This window comes from Leucoraja erinacea, chromosome 12 (assembly GCF_028641065.1).
Source record: "Leucoraja erinacea ecotype New England chromosome 12, Leri_hhj_1, whole genome shotgun sequence".
Classification (NCBI taxonomy): Eukaryota; Metazoa; Chordata; class Chondrichthyes; order Rajiformes; family Rajidae; genus Leucoraja; species Leucoraja erinaceus.
In genome coordinates, this window is record NC_073388.1 from 20,098,360 (window position 1) to 20,118,514 (window position 20,155).

At 42.0% G+C, this 20,155-nt stretch overlaps 1 protein-coding gene across 4 annotated transcripts in view; it reads left to right on the forward strand.

The window, feature by feature from the left end:
• Positions 1-20,155, forward strand: part of LOC129702130 (H(+)/Cl(-) exchange transporter 5-like) — a 64,917-nt gene that overhangs the window by 21,320 nt on the left and 23,442 nt on the right. For 3 of the 4 annotated variants that reach the window (XM_055643726.1, XM_055643725.1, XM_055643727.1), the window contains 3 exons: positions 8,285-8,448; positions 16,346-16,497; positions 19,973-20,072. In XM_055643726.1, the coding sequence (XP_055499701.1) occupies positions 8,301-8,448; positions 16,346-16,497; positions 19,973-20,072 (400 nt within the window). In that variant the 5' untranslated portion in view covers positions 8,285-8,300. Of the gene's footprint in view, positions 1-8,284; positions 8,449-13,051; positions 13,315-16,345; positions 16,498-19,972; positions 20,073-20,155 lie in introns of those variants that run through there. The other variant, XM_055643728.1, reaches the window with a different exon arrangement.

The window sequence follows — 20,155 nt, forward strand, 5'->3', positions numbered from 1 at the left end:
TTCTTAAAGATTGTAACAATGTTGGCATTTCTTTTTACCCTGTACCAGGTATGGAGAGCCTGAGGAACTTGTGCAACAAGCGGTTCTTGTTGCACATAAATTGCCCCCCCCCCCCCAACTGTAATAATTATTCTTTTGTCCCTTTTCTGAAGTACGATGGAATTCTCAAAGGAAAAGCTTGTGATCAACTCTGTCTACATTTTAAAGACCTCTATCAGGTCCCCCCTTAAATTGTGCGCTCCAGAAATAAAGACCTAACTTATTTTATCTCTGTAACTTAGTTGTTGAAACCCAGATTCTGATTCCTCTGCTTCTTTTTTTTTGACATCCTTCCTTAGGGGACCAAAATTTACTTTTGGTCTCACCAATGCCTTGTACAATTTTAACATTACATCCTTTGTTTTATTTTTCTATACTTTCTTAAAGATTTAACAATTTTTTCTTTTTTACCAGGTATGGAAGCCTGAGGAACTACAAGTTCTCTTTGCAAAAATTGCCCCCCCCCCCCCCCTCCAACTGTAAACTTTTTTTACATAGAGACCGGACTTGACGACAAACAGGGACTATAAATTCTTTACAGCCCAGATGTGATTTGCTTTTTCTAGTTTAGACACTGGAGTCATTGTTTTTTTTTTTCTTTTTAGGTTTTTTATAAATACAAGTTCTCTTTTAAACACTTAACTAAACACTTTACATAGAGACCGGGGAGGTCTATACTCAATGTGTATTTTGACACTGGACTCATATTTAGGTTATACTTGTTATTAATGTAATCCTGATCCCTATGTATCAATATCATTGTTATGTTTATCAATTTTTTGTTTTTTGTTTTTGAAATAAACTAATACAAAGATTTTAAAAGAAAATAAAGAAAGAGGTTCTCCTTCCAGACTGTCGGGGAATGCATTCAAAAGTACCATCTGTGACAATTGACTGGTGTTTCAGATAGCTTTCATCCATTTGATCCTGCTTTATTTAAATGCTACCAAATGGCACAGACAATAACGTGCACACTAATGCCGAGTTGGAGGTTTTGCTAAGATTGGACCTCGCCACATCCTTGACATCAAAGCAGAACTTGACCATGTGTGGCATCAAAGAGCCCTGAACAATTGGTTGTCAATAGGGGACCAAGGAGAAATCACTCCAATGGTGGAAGTCGTATCCTATTGCAACTAGCTATAACTGTGATTGGTGGTCATCCAGCCTCAAGATAGCATTGCAGGAGCTCCTCATGAGTGATGATTTTTGCTGTTGTTTGCCATGATAATTTCATATCTATCTTAACTCCCTTCTTAAAGATTGCAACAGTGTTGACATTTCTCAAGCACTGGACTTTTCTTGTTACACTGTACTGTATCAGATTTGAAGATTCAAACTTTGCCGAACTATTTTCAGCTACCTGAATTTGCATTATCAGTTCAAATGTTCATTATAATCACACAGAAGAGATATGCATTTGGACATACGGACATACGGGATAATCAGCATGGTTTTGTACGTGGGAGATTGTGTCATATAAATCTGTGCTTTTTAAAGAAGTAACCAAAAAGGATGACGAGGGCAAAGCTGTCGATGTCGACTTTCTAAACTTCAGTGAGGCCTTTCAGGTTCTGCAAGGTAGGCTGCCCTGGACGGTTACATTGCATGGGATCCAGGGAGAGCCTGCCAAATGGATAAAGAATTTGCTTTATGGAAGGAAGCAGAGGGGATGGTTCAGAGTATAGTCCTGTAACTAGCGGTGTGCCTCGGGGATGGTGCTAGGCCATTGCAGTTCGTGATGAGAATTTTCTGAGAATGTACAAGGCATGATTTATAAGTTTGCAGATAACACTGAAGTGGATGGTATTGTAATGAAAATGTTATCAAAAATTATAGCAAAATCTTGATGAGCTAGCCAAGTGCACTGAGGAATGGCTAATTAAGTTTATTGCAGATGAGTGTGAGGTGCTGCATTTTGGGAAGTCAAAGCAGAACAGGACCGTCACAGTTAATGGCAGGACCATGGGAAGTGTCGTAGAGCAGAGGTATCTAGGAGTGCGGGTACATAGTTCACAGGTAGATAGGGTGGTCAATAAGGCTTTAGGTATATTGGCCTCCATCAGTCAGGGTATTGTGCATAGAAGTTGGGATGTTATGTTATAGTTGTACAACACGTGGGTGAGCGTGCATTTGGAGTATTGTGTTCAGTTTTAGTCACCTTGCTACAGGAAGGATGTAAATAAGCTGGAAAGATTACAGAGGAGATTTACGAGGGTGTTGCCAGGACTCATGGGCCGGAGCTACAGGGGGAGGTTGGACTCTATTCCTCGGCGCGCATGAGCACTGAGTGGTGATGTTATAGAGGTTTATAAATGGATGCAATCTTTTCACCAGAGTAGAGGTATTAAGAACCAGAGGACAAAGGTTTAAGGGAAAATATTAAATAGGAACCTGCATGGCAACTTTTTCACTCAGAAGGTGGTAGTTATACACTGCCAGAGGAGGCATGTAGAGGCACTTGGTTGGCATGGACAAGTCAGGTCGAAGTGCCTGTTTTTTTGCTGTATGACTGATTTTACGACAAAATCTAAGCAAAGTTCTGTCTGTCTAAGCCAGTGGTGTCAAACTACAGACCCGCGAGCCGGATTCGGCCCTGCGAAGGGATCCAATCCGGCCCGCGGGATGATTTGGGGGGAAAAAAAGTATATTCACAACCATTTATCATGTATCTGTACGGCAGCCAGACGGTTGCCCCGAGCAACAGCCGTCAAAGATGCAAGATGGCGGCCGGGTGCTCCCATCCTCCAATCCGTGATTGGCCCCCGTTTGCCAAGGGGACGGTTGCCCCTGGCAACCAGTGTCAAACAGACAAGATGGCGGCGCTGAGCTCACCTTGTCCTCAGGCTGGCTGACTGACGTTCGAGCGTGCACGACTAATCCGGCCCGCATGAAGTCGCATATTGCCCAATCCAGCCCGTGACCTAAAATGAGTATGACACCCCTGGTCTAAGCATAAATAAATTTAACTAAAATTCCAACTACTGCGGGAAAAATAATCGGTTATTACTGGTTGGAACACTACCAAGATAAAAGAGAGTGGAAGGTTAATCTTGGAAGAAAAATCGATAACCGACATTGATCCATGTCCTTGTAACACAATAGAAATCCCCCTTTATGTCGAAGTAATCACATTTTGAAAGGTTTGTTTACTTGTAAAGTGCTTTGGGACTTTAGTTACTGGAAACCAAACCGACTATTCTTCAACATGATTGTATTTCACTGCATGTACTTTGTTTTAGGAACGTAATGTTCTGCCAGACGCACATCCATGTTTTAAATGATCACCTGGAGCGGATTTCTTAATATAATGTAGGTTTTATAGAGAACACAATCTGGCTAAGAGGGTGAAAACTGGACAGTAAACCTGGTTATTCCAGCTGCCTCTTAACTTTTATAAATTTCTTGGAATTGACCTGGTTTAGTTTTGCTGCGTATTGAAGTCTCATAAGAGATGTAACTCATCGTATGCTTTTGTAGTGTGCCGTCAGAAGAAAATGATCCACACTAGGTATGAGAAAGGAGTGGTTAAATAATTTTATAGCATCATATCTGAAAGGCTATCCTGAAAATTTGTGGTCTGTAGGATTTTAGATTTTTAATTAAAAGTTCTGTTCTTAATTTTAAAATGTACCAAAACATTTTATGCAGTTATCACTTATTTTAGTTTGAATGATTTTCCAAGAAATAAGAAAAGATATGTGTCGGTTTACCTCAACTTACTTCCCTTTCCTTGAGTGCTGGAATTGGCTGCTTCAGGTTCATAACCAGTGAAATCATTCTTTAAATATATGCACTGCATTGAATTACACCTGCTGCTCTAATGCAAGAGGGTATCACAGCTAAGCATAACCTCTTAATTGATAGTCTTTCAAACATATTCCTGCAAAGTCCTGCTGTCTGTGCAGTTTGAGAATATCTGGGCTAAATGTAGTTTATTGCCATTTTTTTGTAAACACATAAATCATTAAACAAACGACTGATCCCAGAATTTTTCAGGTCTACATAACCTAATGTGATGCCTCATATTGTAGTGAGCCTTGGAGACATGTGGGGGGAAGGGGGAGTTGTGTGGGGGTGGTGGTGGGGGGGGGGGGGGGGGGGGGGGGGGGGGGTGTGTGGGGGGGGGGGGGGGGGGGGGGGGGGGGGGGGGGGGGGGGGGGGGGGGGGGGGGGGGGGGGGGGGGGGGGGGGGGGGGGGGGGGGGGGGGGGGGGGGGGGGGGGAGGGGGGGGGGGGGGGGGGGGCATTGTGGAGGGGACACACGTGTGGGCAGAGGGGGTGGGGGTGAGGCGATGGGTGTTGGGGTATGGGTGGGCAGAGGGGTTTTGGGGGAGAGGGGTATGTGGACGGGGGGGTGTGGGGGGGGGGGTGTGTGGGGGGGGGGGTTGTGAGGGGGTGCGCGGTGCGGGAGGGTTTTTTGGTTTTGCGGTGTGGGGGCGGGTGGGAATTGGGGGCAGGGGGAGAGAGCTCGGAGAAAAGACGGGGGAAGAGCTTTGGGGAGAGTGCGCGGTATTACAGGGGAGGGGGGCAGGAGCCAGCGAGGGGGACCAGAGGAGAAGGGGTTGGGGTGCGATGGGGACTCACAGTGGGCGTTGTTCGCTTCACTGGTCGTTCTATACCGGGAGTCTCCGCATTCCGTTTGGCGACATCGTGCCATCTCCGACTCCCGCGCTGGCTGGGCTGGGCCAGGCCGGGTCTGATCGGGTCATCCAGAGCCTCCCGCGGCTGAAGTAAACACGCGGGGGGGGGGGGGGGGTTGTGAGAGGTTTTTGGAAGGGAGGGGTGTGTGGGAGGGAGGGGTTTGTGGGGGTTGGGGTGTGAGGGGAGGGGTGTGTGGGAGGGAGGGGTTTGGGGGGTTGGGGTGTGAGGGGGAGGGGTGTGGGGCAGGAGGGCAGAGAGCTCAGAGAAAAGACAGGGAAGAGCCATGGGGGAGTGTGTGGTATTACGGGGAGGGGGGGCAGGAGCCAGCAAGGAGGTCCAGAGGGGAAAGGGTTGGGGGTGCGATGGGGACTCACAGCGGGCGATGGTCGCTTTGCTGGGCCTTCTCCTCAGCACGGCTTGCGGACTCAATCAGCATGGCTTGTGGACTCAGCCCAGCCTCCGGGGCTTTATTCTTCTCGCCCCATCCGGTGATTAACAGCGGGTGCCGGAAGGGGCGTTACCTTCATGGTGATTGACAGGAGAGAAGGCCAATCTGCTGATCTCACGATTTTTTTAAACCTTCATAACTTTTGTTATTACTTTCGGAACAAAACATAGTGCACTTGAAACGGAGGAGAAAGGCGAGTAAGGTGGCGGAAAAATCCTAGCGATATAGGGTACCGTTTTTGCGCAAATTTTAAAAATGCGCAAATCGGAAGAGGACAACGATAGTTTTAGTAATAGTATAGATTCTGCCATGATTTTTAGGCTCTACTGTTTACTTTAAAAAATGTAAAAATTATTTGGTACAGCAGTTTTAGATGAAAATAATGTATGCATTAATGAAGGAAGGACACATTACCTTAAAAGCAGTGCCGAAAAGATTCAGTCGGTCAATTCCTTTGACAAAATTGTCTTTCGACCCAAACTGGAGTAAATTCAGAACCAAGCTTCTAGTTTCAAAGGAGAAATGATCTTCATGAAATATTCAAGATTATGAGGAGACAAAACTGATTAGAGACTAAACAAAACAAGTGCTGGAGAAACGTATTGGGTCAGGCAACATCTCTGGAGGGCATGGACAGGTGATGTTTCTTGTCGGGGCCCTTCTTCAGACTGATTGTGGTAAGGGGGGGGGGGGGGGGAAGACAGTTGGAAAAGAGGAGGGGCAGGTCAAAGCCTTGAGAGTTACAGGTGGATACAGATGAGGGAGGTTTTTAACAGGCATATGGTTGGCCAAAGACCAGAGGTGAAAGGACCAAAGGTGTGAATAAGGATAGATGAGGTGCAAATTGTACAGCCAAAGGAAGAACTACAGGTAGAAGGAAAGAGGAGAAATGGGCACAAATCTAGTTGGGGCTCTGGGAAGAGAGGTTGGGTGGAGGAGTTGGAGGTGGAGGAGGAGGTGGTTGTTGTTTGTGGGCTAGTTACCTAAACTTGGTGAATTTGAAAACTACCCAAGTGAAATGTGAGATGTTGTTTCTCCAGTTTGCATGTTTGGCAAAGGAGGAGGCGCAGGACAGAAAGGTTTATATGGATATGAGAATGGGAGTTACAGTGGTTAGTAACCAGGAGATCCAGCTGGCCTTGGCAGACTGAGTGCAAGTCTATGGTGAAACAGTCGTTGAGCCTGTGTTTGGTATCACATTGGTACCAGTAAAGAAGTTCACATTGGGAACACCAAATCCAGTAGAGGAGGTGCACGTAAACCTCTGTTTCTCCTGGAAGGAATGCTGGGGTCTCTGGATGAAGGTGAGGGAGGAGGTATAATAGACGGTTATTACATCCCCTGCAGCTGCAGGGGAATTTACTTGGGGAGAGGGTAGTTTGGGTGAATAGGGATGAGTGAACCAAGGAGTTTCAGAGGGAGCAGTCTCTGCAGAAGGCAGAAAGGATAGGGATGGGAAGGGTGTGGAATCATGTTGAAGGTGGCGGAAATGTCAGAGAATGATGTGTTGGATGCGGAAGCTAGTGAGGTTAAGGGTAAGGACAAGGGGAACTCTATCCTTGTTTCCCCTGGGGGAGGTGGAGTGAGAGCAGAAGTACAGGACACAGAGAAGACACGAGTCACAGGCTGGGCCTACCGATTCCAGCTCTTGGGTACTATAACATATTTTACCTGGTGGAGAAATGTGAAACAAGGATGTGGATCATCCACTGGTCCCAAAAATGGGAAGATGACTTTTTTATTAAATGGTGGTTGATTGAAAGTTGTAGGTTTTTAGTAGACCCCGAGTCTCCTTGTACTTGAATCACTAGAAGTTGATTCAAGTTGATAATGAAGACAAACTTTTATCCTTTATTACAAAATGAGTTAAGTACAATAATAAAGATCTGTAAGATTTATGTTTAGTTCTACGGACATACACAAAGAATATTTTGTATAGGTTGGTTTCCCTATGTAATGGATGAGATCATAATAATCCAGTAACATTCACTTAATAGATTCCTAGGATGTTTTTTTTTCCTTAATAGGGAAGTTTAAGATGGACTCTGCACTCTCTTGTGTTTAGAAGAATGAGAGGTGAACTTGTTGGACCATACCGTGCCCTCCATAACTTTTGGGACAAAGACCCATCATTTATTTATTTGTCTCTGTACTCCACAATTTGAGATTTGTAATAGAAAAAAATCGCATGTGGTTAAAGTGCACATTGTCAGATTTTATTAAAGACCATTTTTATACATTTTGGTTTTGCCATGTAGAAATTACAGCTGATTTCATACATAGTTCCCCCCCCCCCTCCATTTCAGGGCACCATAATGTTTGGGACACTTGGCTTCACAGGCATTTGTATTTGCTCCGTTGTGTTTAATTGCCTCCTTAATGCAGGTATAAGAGAGCTCTCAGCGCGTAGTCTTTCCTCCAATCTTTCCATCACCTTTGGAAACTTTATTGCTGTTTATCAACATGAGGACCAAAGTTGTGCCAATGAAAGTCAAAGAAGCCATTATGAGACTGAGAAACAAGAATAAAGCTGTTAGAGACATCAGCCAAACCTTAAGGGCCTGTCCCACTTTTATGCAATTTTTTCGGCGGCTTGCCGGCACCTGTCATAGTCGCAGCAGGTTGCCAAAAACTTTCAACATATTATAAATCTAGCGGCGACCAGAAAAAGGTACGACTCTTTGGGTGACTACTAACCACCAAACAGGTGTCACTCCATGACATGTGCAGCACCTCTCCACTCTTTCAGTCCGGGTAAAACATCGCAACCCAAAACATCAATTGTTCGCATTTGCTGCCTGGCCCACTGAGATCTTCTAGCAATTTGTCTTTTGCGCAAAACCTGAAGATCCCAGTCAAAGCAATGAAAGAACCCAACTCTGCCTGGAAATGGTTACAATCCCATTCTGCTCTGGGGGAAAAAAAATCAAATTTTCAGTTGCTCAGTGGTAAGGAAAAAGCACATTTGAGCTTCTAGGTTTATGGTGTTAAATACAATTTGGTAATGAAATTAGACTTTATCAAAAAATATAGTGAGCTGTGCAATGAAGCATAAGTATTAAGACAACGCACCAGAAATGCTTGGAAAGTAGTTTTGAAATTGTGTGCTGAAGTGTCCCTAATTGTTTTCAAATCATTAGTCTTTTGCTTTGTAGGTTTTAACAGACAAAAATGGCCAGTGAACGATTTTACCGAAGGGGGAGTATTAATAGCCTCCAGAGCAACACAAGTGATGAAGATATGGTGGAGATCGCAGGAGAACCTCTGGACTTTTCTTTGGCAGATGATGTTCCTCCACTGGACAGGGAGCCAGAAAAAGGTATTAAACTATGAAACCTGCAGATATTTCAGTGATGGCGTGTGTTGGAGACGAAGATAGACACAATGTGCAGGAGTAATTCAGCAGGACAGGCAGCATTTCTGGGGAAAAAATATGAGTGACATTTTGGGTCAGGACCCTTCTCGAGTCTGAAGAAGGGCCCCAACCTGAAATGTCACCCATCCTTCTCCTCCAGAGAAACTGCCTGACATGCAGAGTTAATTCAGCATTTTTTGTCTACCTTCTGCTTGACCACTGCTTTTTTCCAAATTTATTTGTGCCAAATTGCATCTAATCTTTCCAGTGTATTGGTGCCATTAGCCATACCTAGAGGAGAAAATGATTTTGCTCAAGTAACCACTCTTGAATACTTTCACTGGAGCAGAATTAAAGTTTAGAACGAACAATAAATTGCTAGTGACAACAGTTTACTAATCTGGAACATAAAACCATGGTGTGTTAGAAATTAGCACAGACCAGCTACACATTGAAAGAATGGTGACCTTTCTACTTCACATAAATGTTAATTCTGCTCATGTGTCTAATGGCTGCATTTGACCATGCATTACCCTTAGAAAAGTATGTCATTTTTGCAAAAGCCTATCGTGCAGGTTGTGGATATCTTTGGAGAAGTGAAGAAATTAACTTCCTGTCCTCCCTTCTCTTTTCATGTATGTTGTGTGACTTGCGGTGTGGTTCCAGTATTTTCTGTTAATATTTATAAGTTTCACCTTGTTTTATTGTTTAGGTTTAAGTTTGTAATGTCACATGTACCAAGGTACAGTGAAAAGTTTTTATTTGCATGCTATCCAATTTAATCAGATAATACTATACATGAATGTAATCAAGCCAAACACATGTACAAAGGGTAGAGCAAAGCGAAAGATACCAGAATGCAGAATATGGTTCAGCATTACAGCGTAACAGTTCCACAGATAAAGTCAATGTCTGCAATGAGATAAGTTGGAAAATTGGGACTGCACCCTAGCTTATGGAAGGATTGTTCATAAGCCTGATAACGGAGGAGAGGAAGCTGATCCTGATTAGGGCATGCTTGCAAAAGTATGCATTTGAAATACCGAAAGCAACTGGCAAATAGTCAGGAATAGTTAATGTGCAACACTGCAAAACTGCCTCAGCACATACTGAAGTAACTGGTTGTGAATGACATTGGGAAAAGTCTAGGAACTAATCAGTTACCAAAAGTCCTTATCAGTTATTTGTATTTATAGTTGTTTATTGCTAATAACTAATGTTTTTTCTCTGGGTCACCTTCAGGGAATGTTTGAGAACAGATGGTTGATGACTTGTATGAATCAGTAAAAACATTGCCCAGTATTCAAAGGCATGCTTCATTTGGTAATACTGAATTTAATTTTTAACCAGTTAATACTCCTTTAATGGCAAAGTCCAGTCTCAGTAGTATGCATTGAACTACTAAGTGGAATAGGTGTAGCTGAAAGGTGATCCCCACATGAAATGAATGAAGCAAAGACCCAGTGGCACCACAAAGATTTCAACAAGAACTGAAAATTATATCACCTGAAAAGGGTGGGGGGGGGGGGAGGAGGGGTGCCAGAAGCAACGCTGGTAAGTAAATAATTTTAAAATAAACCTACCTTAGTTATGTTTGTGCTGCCAGCCTGGAACCTGTTTAAGTGGGTTTTCCAAGTGTTTCTGATGAGTGATCTCCGTCGGAGCAATGCAAACATCAGGTAGACCCACCAAAAATTGGGTAGACAGCCCTTGAGTTGGCACCCAAAGCTTTGTGCTCAAATCTGAAGTTGGATCTGATCCTGCTACTTTCCGTCTCTACCTTAAGGGTGTCACCAACTAGTGAGGACATATTAGGATACATTTGCATATAGCTGCCAGCAGGCCCTATCTGACTGGAGACTGTCTCGTTTTAGTGTATTATTATTATTGGCATTGGCATCTAAACTGCCAAAAGGCACAGGCTCCAGCTTAGAGCACGGACATTATTTCTTGCTTCATTTCATGTCGCCGGCTGATGAGGTAAATGAACAAGTGCCCCTGCTGGGTCGCTTGCTCCTACCTGTTTTGTCTCTGTGTCTTCCACCTTCCCTCCCTCTTGCTTTTATGTTTCAAGTTCATGATCTTTAACTCTATTCCTGCCTCCACTGCTTTTGCCTGACCCACTGCATATTTGCAGCATTTTCTCCTTCTCATTAAGCCTACAGGATTTCTTTTCACTGTAGAGTCAGGCAACAGAAACAGGTTCTCAGCCCAACCTATTCCTGACAACCAAGATGTCCCATCTAAACAAGTTCGACATCCTGGTGTTTGGTCCATATCCCTCGCAATCTTTCCTATTCATGTGCCTACAGTTTTAGCTGAAAAGGACTGTTTATGCAATTTACCCTGCATAAAATTGAGATTGGAGAATATAGGGTTGAGAAGAACAGTGCCATGTAAACCAGTTTCTAAGTTGTTCTACCAAAGCAAGTTGATCCTTTCAGATTCGTTTTCGGTGACCCTATTCAAAAATGTGGATTTATGTAATGATACCTGGAGGATATAACTAAACTTTTATTAAATATGTTTTATAAATTGGAAATCAAAAGAAATTACCGTTTTAATAACATTGCAATACTTCCTCAGGAGACAAAGAAAAGCCAGGCTTATTCAAGTTGGCACCGATGGGCTCTTTCAAAAGTGCAGGAGGATGAGGGATGAGTTTATAGAGGTGTATAAAATCATAGTGGAATAGTTAGGGTAAATGCACAGAGTCTTTTACCCAGAGTAGGGGAATCAAGAACCAGAGAACATAAGGTGAGGGATGGAAAGAATTAATAGGAATTTTGAGGGGCAACTTTTTTTACACAAAGGGTGGTAGATATACGGAACGTTTAAAATACATTTGGATAGGTACATGAATAGGATATATTTAGAGGGATATGGGCCACATGCAGATAGGTGAGACTAGAGTCCCCATGCTAAATGGGCATGTTGGTCAGTGTGGGCAAGTTGGGCCGAAGGGCCTGTTTACACACTGTATGACTATGACTATTGAACTTGAAATTGAGTATAGAAGCTGGTATGTAATGTTGAAATTGTACAGGGCATTGGTGAGACCAAATCTGGGGTGTGGTGTACAATTTTGGTCGCCCAATTATGGGAGGGATGTCAGCGGAGTGGAGAGAGTACAGAGGAGATTTACTAGAGTATTGCCTGGGTTTCAACAACTAGGTTACAGAGATAGGTTGAATAAGTTAGGTCTTTATTCTCTGGAGCGCAGAAGGTTAAGGGGGGGACCTGATAGAGGTCTTTGAAATGATGAGAGGGATAGACAGAGTTGATGTGGACAAGCTTTTCCCTTTGAGAATAGGGAAGATTCAAACAAGAGGACATGACTTCAGAATTAAAGGACAGAAGTTTAGGGGTAACATGAGGGGGAACTTCTTTACCAGTGTAGCGGTGTGGAATGAGCTTCCAGTGGAAGTGGTGGCGGCAGGTTCGTTGGTAACATTTAAAAATAAATTGGATAGGCATATGGATGAGAAGGGAATGGAGGGTTATGGTATGAGTGCAGGCAGGTGGGACTAGGGGAAAAAAAAAAAAATTGTTCGGCACGGACTTGTAGGGCCGAGATGGCCTGTTTCCATGCTGTAATTGTTATATGGTTATATGGTTAAATCATAGAATGATGCAGCACAGCAATAGATCCATTGGCCGACCATGTCTGTCCATCCATTGAACCCATCTACACATATCCTAGTTACCCATATAAGTCCATTGCCTTCAATGCCTTGGAAATTGAAGTATTCACCTGGGTGTTTTTTAGATATGCTCAGACAATCTGCCTCCATCTATTTAGATGATGCGTTCCAGATTTGTGTGTGCGTGCGTGCATAAGTAAAAGGGAGAGGTGGATATTTGCCTCTCTCATCATCCCCCCCACTCCTTATCCTTTTGTATCACTAAATTCCATTCTATCTTGAGTGCCCAACAAGATGTTTCAATTGGGAGGCACCCCTATGTCTGCCTTCCGCAAAGACTGCTCCCTCCGCAACTCCCTTGTCAATTCTTCCCTTCCCTCCCGTACCACCCCCTCCCCGGGCACTTTCCGTTGCAACCGCAAGAAATGCAACACCTGTCCCTTCACCTCTCCCCTCGACTCCATTCAAGGACCCAAGCAGTCGTTCCAGGTGCTACAAAGGTTCACCTGTATCTCCTCCAACTTCATCTGCATCCGCTGCTCTAGATGTCAGCTGATTTACATCGGGGGAGACTAAGCGGAGGTTGGGCGATCGTTTCGCCGATCACCTCCGCTCAGTCCGCAATAACCTACCTGAATTCCCGGTGGCTCAGCACTTCAACTCCCCCTCGCATTCCCAATCCGATCTCTCTGTCCTGGGTCTCCCCCATTCCCAGAGTGAGCAACACCGGAAATTGGAGGAACAGCACCTCATATTCCGCCTGGGTTGCTTGCGTCCGGATGGCATGAAAGTTGAATTCTCCCAGTTTTGCTAGCCCTTGCTGTCTCCTCCCCTTCCATAACCCTCGAGCTGTCTCCTCCCATCCCCCTGCCCTCGGGCTCCTCCTCCTCCCTTTTTCCTTCCTTCTCCTCCCCACCCCCCATCAGTCTGAAGAAGGGTGTCGGCCCGAAACGGCGCCCATTTCCTTCGCTCCATAGATGCTGCTGCACCCGCTGAGTTTCTCCAGCGTTTTTGTGTACCCAAGATGTTTCAATTACTAGGAATGCCTTTGCTTATTTCACTGAAAGGGGAGTAATTTCGTAGGATTTGCAATGAGAGGTTTAGATCAATTCATTGACTGTAAAGGGATTACAGAAGCTCGATGTACAAGCAGGAGAGTAATTCTGACTTATTAACAGAACTATTGGTAAGTTATGTAATTTACTTAATTAGCCTTCATAATCATTTTGTAAGTCGCAGGAACAAGATTTCCATTAACTCCACTGGTTTAAGGATTTAATTAAAATCATGCCTAGTTTCCAGAAGAATGGTATAAATTAAAACATCCCGTACTTTATTTCCAACTGCTCCAAATTAAGGATCTTTTGGTGCCAAGCATTTGGCTTGCAAAAATGTATTTTCAAAGGGATAGAGTTGAAACACATTTGATTTCATAAAATAAGATGTATCTGCAACTAATTCACTGACAAAAATAGTTTCACATTCATTTGTCTCCCTGTTTTCTGAAGCTACATAATTAGAATGTGAACATGAAACAACATATAGATTTCAAGAGGAAATTGAAGACTGTTTTCAAATTGCTAACGTTTTTGCTGTTTTCACGTAAACTCAGCAATCAATTTTCTCTTTAGGGAAGTATGGCATAGCTTTCAATAATTGAACAGAACATATTGAAACCCTTTACACAGTACTTGACAGATTTTATGGTTTACTGAAAACAACTAATTAGTTTAATAACCAAAACTTTTTCTGATAAATAATCAAACAGCGTAATGTAATTCAAAATTTACAAGAACGTGAAAAATGTCAGAATCTTAGCTGCCTTTTCACAGATAAAGTACTTACAAATCAAAATGGCATGTGATTGTGGAAAATAATTGAATCGAGCAATGCTTCTATAAAGAGCTCAGATTAGAAAAGTATTCTGTATTTGTCTTGAAAACTGAAAGAATTGCACAAAAAAAATTAATATAGTTCAAATTCCCAGCCTGACAAAGGTGAAATGGGCAAAATGTTAGTTGTGGAGAAATGCAGAGAATGAGAGTTTTTTTTAAAACACGACATTGAATGCAAAGGCAGTGAAATCTGGATCAAGACACAAAGTGCTGGAGAAACGTAGCAGATCAGGTAGCTTCTCTGGCAAACATGGATAGGTGACATTTTGGGTTGGGATCCTCCTTTAGACCGATTGGAGGGATGGAGGAGGGGCAGGACGAAGCCTGGAAGGTAATAGATTGATACAGGTAAGGGTGATTTTTGATAGGCAGATGGTAGACAAAGGCCAGAGATGAAAAGGCAGAATGTGTGAGACAAAAGGATTGTTGGGTTGTGAGTTGTGAAGCTAGAGGAAGGAATGTAGGTGAAAGTGGAGATGGAGGGGAGAAATAGGTGAGAGTCTAGGTGGAGCATAGGTGAGGGTGGTGCAATGGAGGGGAAGGGGGAGCAGGGGGATGGTTATGTAGTTACATAAGATTAGAGAATTCTATGTTCATACTGTTTAGTTGTAAGCTACCCAAGCGGAATATAAGCTACCCAAGTGGAATATTGTTCCTCTAGTTTGTATGTGGCCTCACACTGACACTGACAATGCACGAGGTCCAGGACAGAAAGGCCAGCATGGGAATGGGAAGGGGAGTTAAAATGGTTAGCCACCAGGAGGTCGAGTAGTCTTGTGTCAGCCAAGTAGCCGAAACGGCCACTGAGACTATGCTTAGTCTCACCAATGTACAGCAGGCCACATCAGAAACACCAGATGTAGTAGATGAGGCTAGAGGAGGTGCATGTGAACCTCTATCTAACCTGGATGGACTGATGGGATCCTTGGATGGAGGTGAGGGAGGAGGTAATGGGCTGCAGATCTTTTGCAATTACAGAGGAAAGTACTTCAGGTGCCTCTCCAGTTTTGAAAGTTACAACGGAACTTGATTCTATCGGGCCTTCAGTTTGTGTGTTCCAGATTTTAACAGCTCTCTACCCAAAGAGATTTATCTCTGTTTCCAACTGTTTTCTTTGACCATTTAATTTAAATCCATGGCCTCTGGTTTCTGATTCATTTGGGTGAGAGAATGTATATTTCTGACTTCTGGCATCGGTCACATCTCAAAATTGTCTGCAAGTTTCTTCCATTTTCAGGCAGGTTCTTTTCAGCATACAAGAATGTATTCCATATGGATCGGGTAACTTGTTAACTAGGAACCTATTTAGCACCTGTCTATTTTTATCCTGCCTGTTCATTTAGCCTCCACTTCCATGTACGACTTTACTGTTATCCTCGTCTGTGAACACACACGCAAGGTACACATTTATTGTCTTCTGCCCAACAAAACTATTTCATGCCCTCAACCTCCATAATGATGTGTTACAGACATAAGATTCTTTAGGTGGAGGAAGTTTAATGCATTGGGGCTTAAGTATCCATTTGGTGTTGTTTGTGTTATTGATTCTCCATGAGCAATATCTATTATGAAGATGCTAAGGCAGGATACTGTTTCAATATTGTTTCAATGAGTTACAACAGATATACAATTACTTTCTCTAGAATTCTGCTTCTATCTGACACCAGTCACCAACCATTCCCCTCCCCCAACCCCACTTTTGCTTTAACGAGCAAGGGCTGTTCTAAGAAACCCATTATCTAAGGAATCAAGAAAGTCTAAACTCTCTGGAATGTTTTACATTTGTAAGCACTTGGATGAGAATACAGGCATTCGTGTTTGTGTGGTGGCCAGTCACTATTTATTTTATTTGTCTGTCAGTAATTTGCAATGAGAATTTTATTCAACCACAGTGAACTAGAAATGTATTAAGCCTGCACATATTGAAAAGCAAAAAACTGCTGTTGCTGGGAAACTGAAGTAACACAAAAAAAATGTCAGAAATACTCAGCAGATGAGCAATGTTTATGTGGAGAGGCAAAGTTCACACTTTAGGAACTTTGATCATAGTCATACCCTTAGTTCCTTTCCTTGCTTAACATTTGTGACATATGTTCCTAATCTTGTCTCTGCAGCCTCGTAAATTTTATCTGTGCACATCTGTATTTAGAGTAGGCCCCTTCTATCCAGGTGGCTCAGCAGTGGCATGAACCAGCACAATGCACTGAAACACTATATGGTGTAGCCAGACTGGGAAATGTAGTATCTATCTTCAAATTACAAGATTCTTTCTGCCACGGTTTTAATAATGTACACATTTTATATTCATTTGTTCCTGTACAGAACACACAATCTATAATGGAGCAGGAATGAATGGTGCAAGGAAGATAATGGATTTTTTTGATGAACCAGTTCCTGGTGTGGGGACATATGAAGATTTCAATACGATCGACTGGGTCCGTGAGAAATCCAGGGACAGAGACAGACACAGAGAGGTATGTTAAAATCTCTTCTTAAAGTCAAACAGCATATGAATCACCTAACAGTCGCTTATAATGAGATGTATTAAATTTAGAAACACTATCAGAATTTATCTTTTTTTTAAATCAGTCTTTCCTTTAATCCGTTCTTTGAGTTCCTCCCAACCAGGAGACAATATCTTTTTGGATTTTGCCATTTATTGCTGTGCAGTCAGTAATTAGGATGCAAGCTGATATTCTGTTTTGAGTATTTAATATTTCATGTGTGACATTATGACTTGGTTAGCTTAGGGAAATTATTTGTTCCTGCTCAAGAGAAATTTGTACAAAACGTGAATTTAAAGATTTATATAACCAGAATATAAAGTATCAGCCATCAGCCTGTATTTGTATGGGCTTATTTAGTTCAGTATTAGTTTTGTAAAGGAACAGCAAGAACTTTGAGAATTATATATTTAGCCCTTGTTGTTTTTAACTCTACCTCTTAAAGTGATCTGTTACAATTCTTTCCTCCCACCACAATTATTATCCACAATTTTGCCATTGCTGAAAATGCTGGATTTTTTCCTTCATTGTATCATACTGCTGAAGCCAGCAGTTTAGCTCAGATCTCACAACTGGACTTGTTTCAAAATGGCAAACTTCCTTATTTCTGTGAACCGTGAGGTAAAAAATTATTTCTGTAACCTGACAACTTGCTGTAAATTTTCTTTTGTTATGAAAACAATTCATCACTGTCTGATGCATAATGTATAATATTATCGGCACTGTTTTAATTGTTGTTATGGGAAATCAATGCGGATAGAAATTAGATCGTAAACAAATGAACCATGATTTGAAGAGTAGTGACGATATGTAATTTTTACTGGCTTGATTTGGCTCTTATTATATATGAGCCCTTTCTCCTTGTTTACTCTCAAGCTAATTGTTGACTGCCAAAGAGCTTGCCACAGCTCCTCGACAGCCAGTAGCAACGAGAAGGCAAGAATGAAACACATTGCAGTTCCAATAATTATTTCTCATGGCAAAATAATCTGTCTAGACATGAACATTTCAGAAACGGGATGAAATTTCCTTCTAGAACACATTTTACTTGTAGACACAAGGAACTTCAGATGCTGGGATCTTGATCAAAACATGGTGCTGGAGAAACTCAGGAGTCGGGCAGCATCCATGGAGGGAATGGATGGATGATGTTTTGGGTCAGGACCTTTCTTCAGACTCATTATTTGGGTTAGGCAGGGATAGCCAATGGATACCTTTTTTTTTCTCTTCAGGTAAAAGTTCGTATAGTGTGTCCCTGATTTAAGAAAAGCTAAATACCATAAATGCAAATCAAAAAGTTTTTGTTTGCACTAGCAATTTGATTACATTCTTTTAGTGCTCACCCAAGTATATTTTAGAGAGGGGAAATTTTCCGCATTCCAGAGATAAACTAGTATGAAGCCGAGAAAAGGTGCAAAATCAGTTTGCTGTTTGAAGTTCATGAGCCCTGGGGTGAAGATGTAACATTGTCAGAATTAATTTCAGCTCCAGAGGTTTTTGATACAAAGGAGGCAATGTGTTTCTTTTAAATCAGATAAGTTCCAATAACTGTACATGAGGGAATGGTAGAGGGCAAAGGAATAAAAGATGTGGAATGTGAGAGATGAAGTGTAATTATGAGGGTGAGATAGGGAAGGACGAATGTGAACAAACACATGGAGAGGAAGATTGAGAGTAAATGCAGTGTTCAAGTAAATAATAGAAACAGCATAGAATAAGTCTCATTGAGGGTGTATAATTCAAAACATATTAACAAATCTGTTAATTGTTTATGGCATTCTTGCATAATGTAACATGGCATTTAAAACTCCTAAATTAGGGAGTCGAGTATCTAATTTTTAGGATGGTCACACTTCTACTTTTAGACGAGCAAAGCCAGAATATCAATGCCATTTGAGTATAATGATTTTAGTGACTGGCCTTCCAAAAAAAATTTAAAGCATTAATTAAATGGTTGTTTTACCCAGCTAGGTATTTAATTAATCACAAGGAGTAAAATACAATTTGTTTATTGTTAAGGTAGGAAAAGGTAATTTTAACAATTAATCTAAGTGGCAGTGGACCAGATAAATTGGTGTCTCATCTCTACTGACTCCACTTTTGTGTGCATGAATCCTGTTCTTCTCCATGGATTTGATAGTATGTGTAACTTTAAACAATATTTGGAACTGAGGCTTAATTAATCAATTGAAGAATTCTTTCTGTGCTGGAGATCTCATACATTGAGCAGCATTGCAATAAACCATAATCCTAACACGTCCCACCTAAGAGGGTAACATGAATTCAATTTAGATGTTATATAGGTGTTATGCTGTAGAAGTTAGATGTACTAAAAAGTGGAGTTATGCATTTTGGAAGTAGGAATAAAGGCATAGACTGTTTTCTAAATGGGAAGAGAATCCATAATCGGAGATGCAAATGGGACTTGGGAGTGCTGGTGCAGGATTCCCCAAATTTGCAATAATTTGCAAATTGAATCGGTAGTATGGAAGGCAAACGCAATGCTAGGATTTATTTCAAGAGGACTGGGATACAAAAACAGGGATGTAATGCTGAGGCTCTATGGCGCTGGTCAGGTCACATTTGGAGTATTGTGAGCAACTTTAGGCACCATATCTGAGGAAGGATGTGCTGGCTCTAGAGAGGATCCGGAGGAGGTTTACAAGAATGATCCCAGGAATTAATGGGCTCACATGTGATGAGCATTTGATGACACTTGGCCTGTACTCGCTGTAATTTAGAAGGATGAGGGGGACCTCATTGGAACCTACCGAATGGTGAGAAGCTTGAATAGAGTAGATGTGGAGAGGATGTTTCCACTAGTGGGAGAGTCTAGGACCAGAGGTCATCACCACAGAATTAAAGGACCTTCCTTTTGGAAAGATATAAAGAAGAATATTTTTAGTCGGAGGGTGGTGAATCTGTGGAATTCATTGCCACAGAAGGCTGTGGAGGCAAATCAATGGATATTTTTTTAAAGCAGAGATGGATAAATTCTTGATTAGTATGGGTGTCAGAGGTTATGGGGAGAAAGCAGGAGTATGGGGTTAGGAGGAAGAGATAGATCAGCCATGATTGAATGGTGGAGTAGACTTGATGGGCTGAATTACTTAATTCTGCTCCTATCACTTATGACCTTATGGCCTTATGAGATGTTGGCTCAAAAGAAAAGTAAGAGACTTAGTGGATTCAGAAAAGTACTATCACAGCCAAGCGCTTCAATTTCAACCTGATAACAACAAACCATGAGTTATCTTTCATATTAACAGATTTCGACAGTTGTCCTAACATTTCCTAACAGATTCCTAACATTTGTGTTAAATTTACAAAACAAAATTACAATAGGAAGCAGGGACAACATCCATTCACATGCAGTGTCATGATTAACTTGGGTAGGAAGCTTTAAAAAAACAATTGCTTTTAATGTTTCTGCTTTTCTTTCTAGATTGCAAGCAAGAGTAAGGAATCATTGTGTGCACTCATTAAAGGCTTGAGTGATGCTTTCTCCGGTTGGCTGGTAATGCTTCTGGTTGGGCTTATGGCAGGTATAAAGAAGAATGCTTTTTTTGTTGTTGCAAATAATTACATCAAGAGGCTTTGATTATGGGATCCTTTGTTTTCTTGACAC